At 41.3% G+C, this 12,281-nt stretch overlaps 2 protein-coding genes across 3 annotated transcripts in view; one reads left to right on the forward strand and one right to left on the reverse strand.

The window, feature by feature from the left end:
• Window positions 1-3,020: 3,020 nt before the first annotated feature.
• On the reverse strand, window positions 3,021-8,987 carry Oip5 (Opa interacting protein 5). Its single transcript, XM_029468358.1, has 5 exons — window positions 8,682-8,987; window positions 8,378-8,444; window positions 6,283-6,405; window positions 3,860-3,941; window positions 3,021-3,128 (listed from the first exon to the last, which is right to left on the reverse strand). Exons 1-5 carry the CDS (start codon window positions 8,983-8,985, stop codon window positions 3,021-3,023), a joined length of 684 nt encoding a protein of 227 aa, XP_029324218.1. The 5' UTR covers window positions 8,986-8,987.
• Window positions 8,825-12,281, forward strand: part of Nusap1 (nucleolar and spindle associated protein 1) — a 30,694-nt gene continuing 27,237 nt past the window's right edge. The window contains exon 1 of one of the 2 annotated variants that reach the window (XM_021150752.1): window positions 8,825-9,430. In XM_021150752.1, coding sequence (XP_021006411.1) covers window positions 9,338-9,430 — 93 coding nt within the window. In that variant the 5' untranslated portion in view covers window positions 8,825-9,337. The remainder of the gene's footprint in view (window positions 9,431-12,281) is intronic. The other variant, XM_021150745.1, reaches the window with a different exon arrangement.

Here is a 12,281-nt window from a genome sequence, read left to right on the forward strand (position 1 = left end):
CAGGTGGATTTCTGAGTTCGAGGCCAGCCTGGTCTACAAAGTGAGTTCCAGGACAGCCAGGGCTATACAGAGAAACCCTGTCTCGAAAAACCAAAAAATAAATAAATAAATAAAATAAAAATTCACAGTTGGGCATGGTAGCCTATTAAGCACTCCGGAGGCTGAGGTAGAACTGCCACATTGGAGGCCAGTCTGGACTACAGAGAAAGATCCTGTCTCAAAAATTATTCCGGGCTGGAGAGATGGCTCAGAGGTTAAGAGCACTGACTGTTCTTCTGGAGGTTCTGAGTTCAAGTCCCAGCAACCACATGGTGTCTCACAACCATCCGTAATGGGATCAGATGCCCTCTTCTGGAGTGTCTGAAGACAGCTACAGTGTACTTATATATAAAATAAATAAATCTTTAAAAAAGTATTCAATGTATTATTAATTATGTATTATTAATTAGTCAATGTCCCAGTCTGTGAGGCTGGAAAGATGGTTCAGCAGGTAAGTACTTACTGCTATTTCAGGGAACTAGGGTTCAGTTTCCAACACCCTTAACTGCCTAGAATTCCAGTTCCAGGGGATCTGACAGCCTCCGCAGGCCCAACAGCAGTGTGGTGCACATCTTTAATCTCAAAATCTAGGAGGCGAAGGCAGGTGGATCTCTATTCAAGATCAGCTTGGTCCACATAACATGTTTTAAAGTGGAGATTACACAGTGAGACCCTGTCTTAAAACAGCAGCAAGGGATGGAGAGATGGCTTAGCAGTTAACAGCACTGTTCTTCCAAAGGTCCTGAGTGCAATTCCCAGCAACCACATGGTGGCTCACAACCATCTGTAATGGGATTTGATGCCCTCTTCTGGTGTGTCTTAAGACAGTTGCAGTATACCAATGTAATAAAGTAAATAAATTTAAAAAAAAAGCAGAAAGATACAAATTCTTTTTTTTTTTTAAAGATTTATTTATTTATTATATGTAAGTACATTGTAGCTGTCTCCAGATACTCCAGAAGAGGGCATCAGATTTCGTTAGGGATGGTTGTGAGCCACCATAATGTCGCCAGGCCCCGAATTCTTTATTGTACAATGTATTCTATTTATTAACTGTTACTTATTACATATATGTATATATATTTGCTGTTGCTGCTATTTTGTTCAGACAGGGTTTCTCTGTGTAGACTTGTCTGTCCTAGAACTCACTCTGTAGACCAGGCTGGTCATGAACTGATATATCTGCCCACTTCTGCCTCCAGAGTGTTGGGATTAAAGGCATGCACCACCACCATCCAATGTACACATCTATTTTACATAAGCCAAGATGATTTCTCTGTGACATTCTTTAATTCTAGCAAAGGAAGCAGAAGCATGTGGATCTCTGCAAGGTTAAGGCTACCCTGGTCTACACAGAAAGTTCCAGGACAGCCAAAGCTATATAGAAAGACCCTGTCTCAAAACAAAGGAACAAGTATTTATCAGTTTTCATAAAACTGGCTTGTCAGAGTACCATTACTATTACCTCCATTGCTTTATCCTGGCCAACTTCATTTTTTCAACAGTGGACACAAGGGACACTGCATGCTAATTGATTATTAGTAGTGAAATACATTTTCAGAAATAGGCATTATGGAATCAATGTACTAAAATAAATTTAAAGCAATAGAGTCACGTTACAGGATCTTTGGTCATGCTGTGAACCCCAAGATTCTGTTGTTTCCTAAAAAATAAACAAAAAAAACTAAACTTTCTAGTTGTGGTGTAGCTCAGCCCTTATCACACATGCATATGCATACACACATCTTTAATTCCTCTGGCTGGAACACAGCATACAGATACACCCTTACTTAGTACACACCTTTTATCCCAAACAATGAAGGTAAAGTTAGTTTATAGAAGGAAGCACCCATGTTTGAAAGTGATGTCTGATTGAGCAGCAGACAAACTGACAAATCAGAGAAAGACTTGACAGAATAGAATATGCCCAACTAATGAGAGAGAGAGGAAAGGAAGCTACTGAAGGGAAAAGAAAAGATGTAGTTTTACCAGGAGAGTTTTACAGAGACAGATTGAAGAAAGAACAAGCTAAACACTGGTAAAGACAGAAGGAGCCAGAAAATGAGAACACATTGGCAAAGTTAGTACGAGGTCAAGCAGAGTAATTCAGAAGCGAGAGAAGCCAGACTGAATAGTCAGCATGGTGAGATGTTTGAGCCAAAAAGCTGAGTTGACCAGCTACCTAGAGTTCAGAAAGAGCTAGAAAGGGTGAGATTATTCAGCAGTAGGTCTCAGAGGCTAAAAACATTCTAGATCTCGGTAAGATTGTACAGAGTCTAGAAGCTTCCAGGATTAAGCCTCAGCAGATGGAGGCACCAAGCCTTGGAGAAGACAGTTACATCATGCAAATAAGGTATTAGTCACAGCTTATTATGAAAAAGAAAAACACTCCCCAAAGCAGGAATGGGCTGATGAGCTGAGGAAAGGCATAGGCTCAAAGGCATATTCTCAAACAATTGTTTCTGGGAGGAGTACATGTGGGACAGGGTCTTACGAACTTTAGGGTGGCTTCAAATTCATAACACAGCTAAGGATTGCCTTAAATATGTGACCTTCCTTCTTGTATTTCAAGTACTGAGATCACAGTTATGTGTTACCAGTCCTTAGTTCTTAGTAATATTTAAAAAAATAAAAGACCAAGCCGGGCAGTGGTGGCGCATGCCTTTAATCCCAGCACTCGGGAGGCAGAGGCAGGTGGATTTCTGAGTTCGAGGCCAGCCTGGTCTACAAAGTGAGTTCCAGGACAGCCAGGGCTACACAGAGAAACCCTGTCTCAAAAAAAAAAAAAATGCCTATAGTAAAGGAAAGGATGGATATAGCCTAGTTCTAGAACAACATCCCATGCCTTCTTCTGGCCTCCATGGACAACAGCACACATGTTACAGACAGACACACACACAGAGACAGAGAGAGGAGAGAGACCTTAAGAAAAAAAGAAGAAATGACCAAAGCAAGCCAGTTGTTGAAGAAAATTCTGTACTCTACCTTGCTTGTTGGTTTTCTTGATTAGGCTGATCAGGAGACTTTCCCTTCAGAAGCCCCATCAGTGAGTTTAAACGAGTATGCATTAGCATTATCTTCTCTTTCAGCTGGGAGAGACAGAGATTGGAGACATCTTATACTCACCCCTTGATTTGCTGCTTATATTGTTACTAGACTTAAAATAAGTCTAGCTGAGCAGTGGTGGTGCGCGCCTTTAATCCCAGCACTTGGGAAGCAGAGGCAGGTAGATTTCTGAGTTTGAGGCCAGCCTGGTCCACAAAGTGAGTTCCAGGACAGCCAGGGCTACACAGAGAAACCCTGTCTCAAAAAAAAAAAAAAAAAAATTGCCTATAGTAAAGGAAAGGATGGATAATAGCCTAGTTCTACATAGTTAATATGAGGTCTACATAGTTAATATGAGGTGAGTCACAAAAGTAAAAATCCTGTCTCCAAAAGGAAAATGTTGTGTATATAAGTAACCACATGGGGCTGGTGAGATGGCTCAGCAGGTAAGAGCTCTGACTGCTCTTCCGAAGGTCCTGAGTTCAAATCCCAGCACCACATGGTGGCTCACAACTACCTGTAATGAGATCTGATGCCCTCTTCTGGTATGTCTGAAGACAGCTATAATATACTTATTTATAATAATAAATCTTTGGGCCAGAACGAGCCAGGCGGACCAGAGCAAGTGGAGTTGACCAGAGTGAACAAAGGTCCTAAATTCAATTCTCAACAACCAAATGAAGGCTCACAACCATCTGTACAGCTACAGTGTATACCCATATACATAAATAAATAAATCTTTAAAATAAAAATGTAAACACACAACCAAGTTTACCTCTGCAATCTTTTGTGGTAAAGACACATTGTGAAAATCCGTTTCAGATGTATTTACTATGGCCTTTGTTTTTAACAGATAGCTAGAGAGAAAACATGAAGAGAAAATATTAGTACTATTACCAATGGAACAAATTTGCCCTCTAAAATACCCATTGAGCAAAGCCTTCCTTATGGCTTGAAGCAGCAATAGTCTATTTTACTGGGGGTGGGGGACCCCCTCAATTGAAACCACAAACTCCCTGAACCTTTCCCATTCTCATGGACAAAACTATCTCAGGAAAAACTAAAGATAAATCCAGAATCAGATGAATAACCACAACTGGTAAAAACTTTACAATAGGCCAAGCATGACGGTGCATGCCTTGATCCCATCACTTTGAAGGCAATAGCAGGTGGACCTCTGTGAATTTACGGCTAGCCAGAGCTAGACAGTGAGTTCCAAGTCAGCCAGGGATAGAGAGACCCTGTCTCAAAACAAAACAAAACAAAAATTAGGAAAAAAATAAGATGATGCTTTTTAATGCTTACATTTTTGTTTTCTTTTTAAATGTAATTCTAAATAACAATAACTTCAGGGAAAAAAAAGAAACCAGGCACCATGGTTTATGCCTTTAATTCATCAAGGTTCTCTAGAGAAACAGAATTTGTATAATGAAAAATGAGGCATGAGTCTCTTTGAATATACATAGTAATTTTATACCAGCCAGGCAAAAGAGCTAGACCCCATTCAAAGCAAACAAGCACAAAAAACAAAACAAAAAAAAAAAACAAAAACAAAAACAAAAACCCAAAACATGAAAAGAAAGAAAGTAGAAATTTACAATATGTTATTGAAGTATAATGGTGTCCTGTGGGAAATTGCATGAATAATTGGGAAAGCTAATTGTTTACTGAATGGTCTCATAGTTAAAGGTGACTTTCCTTATAAATGTTGCTCTGGCTCCCATAAATCACTACAAACATCTAAGTACATTAAAATATATTAGTGTCTGTATGTTTGTTTATTTTTCAAAACAGCATTTCCCTTTGTAGCACTGGCTGTCTGGAACTCACCCATATACCAGGCTGGTCGAGTGCTGGGATTAAAGGTATGCGCCACCAAGTCTGGCTAAGTAATCTTAACTTGTCAGCCATTTCTCCGTTCTTTCAGTTTCTTGTAATAAAATAACTTAAGTTAAATGTTTAGTTAGAAGATTGTTTCAGCCCCCAATGGAGGAGGCTAGAGAAAGTACCCAAGGAGCTAAAGGGGTCAGCAACCCTATAGGTGGAACAACAATATGAATTAACCAGTACCCCCTGAAGCTCGTGTCTCTAGCTGCATATGTAGCAGAAGATGGCCTAGTCGGCCATCATTGGGAAGAAAGGCCCCTTGGTCTTGCAAACTTTATATGCCTCAGTACAGGGGAACACCAGGGCCAAGAAGTGGGAGTGGGTAGGTAGAGGAGCGGGGGTGGGGAGGGTCTGGGGGACTTTTGGGATAGCATTTGAAATGTAAATGAAGAAAATACCTAATTAAAAAAAATAAATTAAAAAAATAATAAGACAATAAAAAAAAATAAGAAGACTGTTTCAGGATATTAGATCACACTGTGAACACAGAAACTGTATACTGGAAAAACCTGTGGTGTGGCTCAGCCCTAGCACACACTTTTAATCTGAGAGCTGTTTATTGTAAGAAAGATTGAATAAAGTAACCTTGGGTCAAGAGGTGCAACAAGCAGCCAGTTGACAGGAACTGAACTTAGGAAAATCTCACAGAGACAGAGAGGGGGTCAGGAGGACAGATAGAACAGGAGCAGTGGCACACACCATTAGTCCTAGCACTCCAGAAACAGGCAGGTCTCTGTGAGTTCAAGGCCAGCCTGGTCTAAAAAGCAAGTCCAAGCAGCCAGGGCTATTACACAGAGAAACCCTGTCTTGAAAAAACAAACAAAAAAACCCAATAAAACAAACAAAAACAAACAAACAAACAATTTTGAGAGAAAGCACCCTGAGCACTAGCTAGCTTTTGTTAGGTATTTTGTCTCGCCATGAGCCGAGTGACCAACACAGGCCTCATTGCAAACTCCTGGAACAGAAAATCTGATTGGCTTACTTGGAATATATTTATCTATATGCCTCCGAGTTATCTATGATGACACTGTTTTGCAAAAGCATACCTTCCAGAATCTTCCTTAGTGAAAGAACACTCTTAAATTAGTCCATATTAGACACAGTATAACAAACCAGTTAAAGTAATCACAATATTTATTTTAAGATTATGTTTTGTCCTTATTGCAGATATATATGTATATGTATATATGTATATACACACATACACACACATTAAGTAGTGCCTAGCCTTTTGCATCATCTTTGGTTATAAACACCTGGACTTTCCTAGAATCTTTTAAAAACCTTATTTAATAAGTCTCTACTCACCACAGCATTTTATCACTAGAAAGGCAGAAATGGCCTCTCAAGGCAGCCAGAGCAGCATGGGTAGAATATAAATGGAAGCCAACAGGAGTCCCACAGGAATTACAGAATAAAAGGTTGTATGTGCTGGTGGGAAAGGAAAGAAGCAGAATATAAAATAATGAAAAGCTAGAACAGAAATAACAATAGCTGCCCTCATCAGGTCTAGTGGTAGAATCTACAGTGGCACTGACACTCAGAAGCACTGGCAGGAGGGAGTCATGTGAAGCACCTGGATGGACTTCATCAAGTTCACTGGCTCCCAAGTGGGCCACAGAAGACTCTTGTTTCAAAGAAACAAAAACAAAGAACATAATTTATGACAAACAAACAAACCAAAAACCTTCAAAACAAAAACCCCTCAAAACTGAGTTTGGTACCGCCTATGACCACTTGTGTAGTTCACGGCTCCCTACCTCATAAAGACATTTACTACTGTCCTTAAGATGTTTGGGTTGTTTTGCTTCCTTAGAGGTAGCATCATGTAGCTTGTTGGGACAGTGGATCATGAACAAGGAAGGACTTAAGGCAGTTAGTTCTAATATATAAACAAATACAATTGTTTCTCCATTTCCTTATATAGAACAAGGTCAATTAGATTTTAACTTGTATTCATTATAATTGTCAGTCTGGAAGACAACAGGACATAATATCAGGCAGTGGAGTAGAATAAAGATTTTTCTCTACTCTCTCATTTTCTTGAGTGCTGGGATTAAAGTCACCACCACACATGGCCAATGCTTTAAGTACCAATAGATTGTAATCCATAAAGACTTTTTGAAATAATTTACAGTAAGTGTTGTTCCACATACAATATAAACTAATAATCAGTTACTGAGTTCAAAGATAGTAAAAAAGGTATCTCAAGACCGCAAGGTTGCTAGTAAACGTGACCATTTACCTCAGTCAGAATGCACACAAGCAGAGGAACACAGTGAGGAAGTCAGGACTAGATTCATAGCTTAGCAGGGAATGGTGCCTGCAACCAAGCTTGGCAACCCAAGTGTGATCCTGGGCCTGGACTCCTCAAAGGTGTAGTCTCACCTTCATGTGTGCACCTCAGTATGTGACTACACACTACAAACACACTAAAAATAAACAAATAAATGTATTAAAACTGTTTTTAGATTATAACGTGGAACAGAAATCTAACTCTACTCTTGCATGCATTTTTCTTGACGTATTTATCATAGATCAACTCTAGCATCTCATACAAAATAGGCAAACATTGTACTTCTAAGCTATAGCACATCTCCGAATCTGTAATTAAATTTTTGTTTGTTTGGTTTTTCAGACAGAATTTCTTTGTGTAGCCTTAGCTGTCCTGGAACTAGCTCTGTAGACCAGGCTGTCCCTGCACTCAGAGATCCTCCTGCCTCTGCCTCCCTAGTCCTGGGATTAAAAGTGTGTGCTACCAGGCTTATAATTAAAAATTTTAATCAGGCTTTTTAAAAAAGAGGTTGGCTGGGCGTACACGCCTTCAATCCTAGCACCAGAGGCAGAGGCAGGCAGATTTCTGAGTTCAAGGCCAGCCTGGTCAACAGAGTGAGTTCCAGGACAGCCAGGGCTATACAGAGAAACCCTGTCTCAAAAACCAAAAAATAAAATTAAATTAAATTAAAAAGAGGTTGGGTGTAGGTTCCCATGCTTGTGATCCCAACACTTGTAGGCAGAGGCAGAATTGTAAATTCAAGGAAAGACCTTTATTACCAATATCAAAAGTAAAATAATTTGTGATGTAACTATATCAAAAATGTCACTTCAGGGCCAGTGAAATGACTCAGTGGGTAAAGGTATTTGCTACCAACCCTCAGAAACTATAACTAATAACTAATAGTCCTAGTTCTCTCACAGACCTTAAAACCTACATCCAACTTTAACTTTCACTAATGCCATGTTTATATGATTCAAACGGGTAAAGAGTTTATCACTCAAACATACTCTATGGAGAGCGTAAACATGTCACAAGACAAAGTTTCTTTCTTGTTTACATACTCTTCACTGTCATTAAATCAGGAAATATATAGAGAGCGCCACCTCAGGAATTCTCCACACGTACCTGGACTTGAGTGAACCTTCTATCCCAACCAAAAAGGGCTCTAACAAAACGACGTTGTTTGTGACTTCTGGAAGACAAAACGATTTTGAAAAGAAATACCTCCCAGCAGATTCATCTGCCCATAAAAATTAACAAAATGGGTGGGGCTCAGCCAAGGGCGCTGGGTTAGCTCAGGCGACCGCCTGGGTTTGAAGCCCAACTCGGGAAAACAAAACAAACGCCTCCCTCCCCTGGGCAGTACTGTCCCCCATCCCTCATCTGCCTCCGGTCTACCTTCCTCACAAGCCACCCTCGCCTCACTCACTGGAGAAGGCCAGGGCGCCGAGGGACCGCGACAGGTCCCAGGCGAGGTGCAGGGTGTCGCCGAGCACCGCGTAGCACCGCGCGCAATGAAACACGGCACATCTCTCCGGCTCCAACCACGCAGGCAGCCGCAGGTCGACAGAAGACGCCTTCACCTTAGACCCGGAAGACCCGAGAGGGGAGAACCCTTCCACCACCTGAGTGTCCCACTCCATGGAGGAGGTAAGAGAAAAAGGTGTATCACAAGAGTCACGACGTGACTCGGTCTCCAAGAAGCAAAGACTGCGGCGCGAGAGAGTCGCCATATTTTTTTATTTTTTTTGAAGCGCGCGCCTCTTTCTCGCACGCTTCAAGTCCCGCCCACCTGGTTTCCTGCGTCTTCATTGGACAATGTTCCTGAAAGACACGCTCTCAATACGTTCAGCGCCTGCGTATTGGTTAGGTTTGCGGAATAGCGGTCTTCAGCCAATCACGCTACTGGCCCGCATTGGAAACCCCACCCTCGAGGCAGTTCAACCAATGGACTTACAGCAGTCTTCATTTTTAAACTCAATATATAAGTCGGCTTGTCAACGTCTCGGGTGGCGCCAGTTTTGAGCCGCTCTGTTTTGAGTTGTGTGGCTGTTTTTCTGGGAATCACCGAGATTGCAGAACGCGATGACCGTCCCCTCTGCAGAGGAGCTGGACTCCTTCAAGTACAGCGACCTGCAAAATTTAGCCAAAAGGCTGGGCCTCCGGGCTAACATGAAGGTACGGTGCTGGCTGGCGGTACGGGCAGTTGGGTGGGCGGTGTAGAAGAGACCAGAGATTTGGGGGACAGGGCGTGAAGTGACTGAGAGGAAACCCCCGAGGGACGCTATTTTGGGAGGAGTAGGTAGTTCACAGTGACTGGAATTTGTTAAACGAAAGAAAAGCCGAGGCTGTTACTATATTTGGAGGCTTTTTTCAAGAACTTATAAAGACTTTGTTTGTTTGTTTTTTGGTTTGGTTTGGTTTGGTTTGGTTTTGGTTTTTCAAGACAGGGCTTCTCTGTGTAGCCCTGGCTGTCCTGGAACTCACTCTGTAGACCAGGCTTGCCTCGAACTCAGAAATCCACCTGCCTCTGCCTCTGCCTCCCAAGTGCTGGGATTAAAGGCATCCGCCACCACTGCCCAGCTCTTATAAAGACTTCTTAATGGAAATGCTAATGATACTTCCTGGTACCAAATGGGAAACGAAGGCCCATAGGACATAATCAGTGTAATTTCCATGCCAGTTATTAGGCAGTTGAAGAAAAACAACTTTAAACGACTACTTCTGAAAAACTCTACTTCAGTAAACTATGACAATACCTTCACTCTCATGAACCTTTAATGGGATGCCTGCCCACCGTGATCTAGTATGATTGTCCACACATTAATCACTATGTGATGGTGGTCTTTTTCAAAACCGATAAGGTCTTTGAATTCTGAGTTTGTAAGGTGTTCAGAGAAAATGTGGGGATTCATTGTGAGATTGGACTTGCTATATTGAAGCTTGCCCACATGTATATACCAGAGATTTGTACAGCAAATGGATATTTGCACTAAATGTCTAATTGGTTGTCATAAATGTTTTTAAATGGTTCAAATAGAATAATGTGGCCATAGGTCCACCTTTTATCTGGCTGAACGGCAGTGAAGAGCACTTGGACATGTTTCTGAGTTTAGTGCTTAATGGCTCCCCATCTTAGTGTCTAAAACTTAGTCCCTCGGGTTTTTGCTATCTTCTCCTCTTCCTCCTCCTTTTTTTTTTTTTTTTTTTAAATGAAATAAAGTCTCATTATACTGCCTGGACTATCATGGAAAACAGTATATAGCTTTGAGTAGCCTGAAACTTAGGCTGAGACTATATATGGGCTTGTACCTCCACCGCTGGCCTGACTGTAATTGTTTATCAGACTACACCTGTTGCCTCTGATCTCACTGGATCTCAGCTGTTCAGATGAGCACCCTGTCCAACCTCAGTTAAGTATTTGATGTTTGCTTCATAGCCCCTGCTGTGTTCTTTATTTCTAGCTCACTTGGTATTTTATAAACTCTTTTCCCATTAGTCTACTGGGAGCTTCCAACAGAAGGCTTGCCTGCTTTGTTCACCAGTCTCTCTAGCTCCTAGCACAGTGCTCTGCACAATGTAAGAACAGTTAGTTCTTCGGTCAATGAATTAATGCTGATGAATAACACTTGAGCTTCCAGGCAAGTTGAGCTTCATCCCATTTTATTTGACCTGCTAAATGTCTTCATTTGTTTCTGTCTCAGACACCTCACTTCTCATTGTTGCATCCTTGGTGAGATAGTATGTTAAGAAACCATGTCCTAGTCAGGCAGTGAGATAGATGGCTCACAGGATAAAGGTGTTTGATACACAAGCCTGGTATTTTGACCCACATAGTGGAAGAAGAGAATTAACTGTACAAAACTGTCCACTGAACTCCACACCTGTACTATGGCACTCACACACACACACAAACACACATATAAATAAATAAGAATGTGCATCTATCTGGGCATGGTGGCACCGCCTTTAAAACCAGCACTAGCGAAAAAAGGCAGAGATAGGTGGATCTCTGTGATTTCTAAGCCAATCTGGTCTACATAGTGAGTTCCAGAACTACCAGGGCCCAAAGTAAGATACAGTTTGAAACAAACAAAAGAAAGAGAAAGAAAAGAAATTGTTTATAATTTTGGTAGGCCTGACATATAATCCCAGCACTGGGGAGACTGAGTCAGGAGGATCATGAATTGAAGTCTTGTCAAACAAACAAGACTGGGCATATTGTACATCTTGTCAATCCTGAACTAAGCCCTAGATTAGGTAGATCTCTGAGTTTGAGGCCAGCCTGGTCCAGTTAGTGAGTTATAGGCCAGTCAACTCTACATAGTGAAACCTGTCTTTAATTAAAAAAAAAAAAAAGACCTGGATTAATTTGAGAGGAGACCTTAGGTTAGGTTCATTGTAGTAAATAAGAACCATTTTATTAATAGTTGTCTTAATGCAGAGAAGTCTAGTACAGTTAAGGCGTGTGACTTGGGGCCACACCCCAACAAAACTCCTGTACTTAAAGTACAGAGCACATTTTGTGCTTTGCCCTTTACTTCTGATAAATGATAAATTGTGTGAGAAGAAAAGAGCCAAGTTCAGAGGTAGAGCCTATCTTAAGTGTGTGGAATCATAGACACACAAGAAACAGGAACTGAGCAGCAATAGGCTTTTACCTCCCTTGTGATGAAGATACAGGCCAGATTAGAGCAGATTAAAAGTAGACAAAGGCAGGTGTATTAGAAGGCAGATCTCAGGTGGGCTTGCTGATCTCACAGTGGAGGAATCAGCTAGGAGCTGGGATTGCATCCATGCATGGTCAAAGACTGAGCCCCTGGCTGGGCACTTGGTGGATTGCTGGAGACTAGGAGTGATGACATGTTAACCTGGTCTTCTCTGCAGACAGCTTGTGGGAAGTAGGACAGATGGGCTTTTCCAGCTTGTAGAGGGCAAGCAAGCAGCTTGTATTTATAGACTTAGAGTTGTGCGTGTATAGCATTCTTTTTTTTTTTTTTTTTTTTTTTTTTTTTTTTTTTTTTTTTTT

This window comes from Mus caroli, chromosome 2, assembly GCF_900094665.2.
Source record: "Mus caroli chromosome 2, CAROLI_EIJ_v1.1, whole genome shotgun sequence".
NCBI classification, from domain to species: domain Eukaryota; kingdom Metazoa; phylum Chordata; class Mammalia; order Rodentia; family Muridae; genus Mus; species Mus caroli.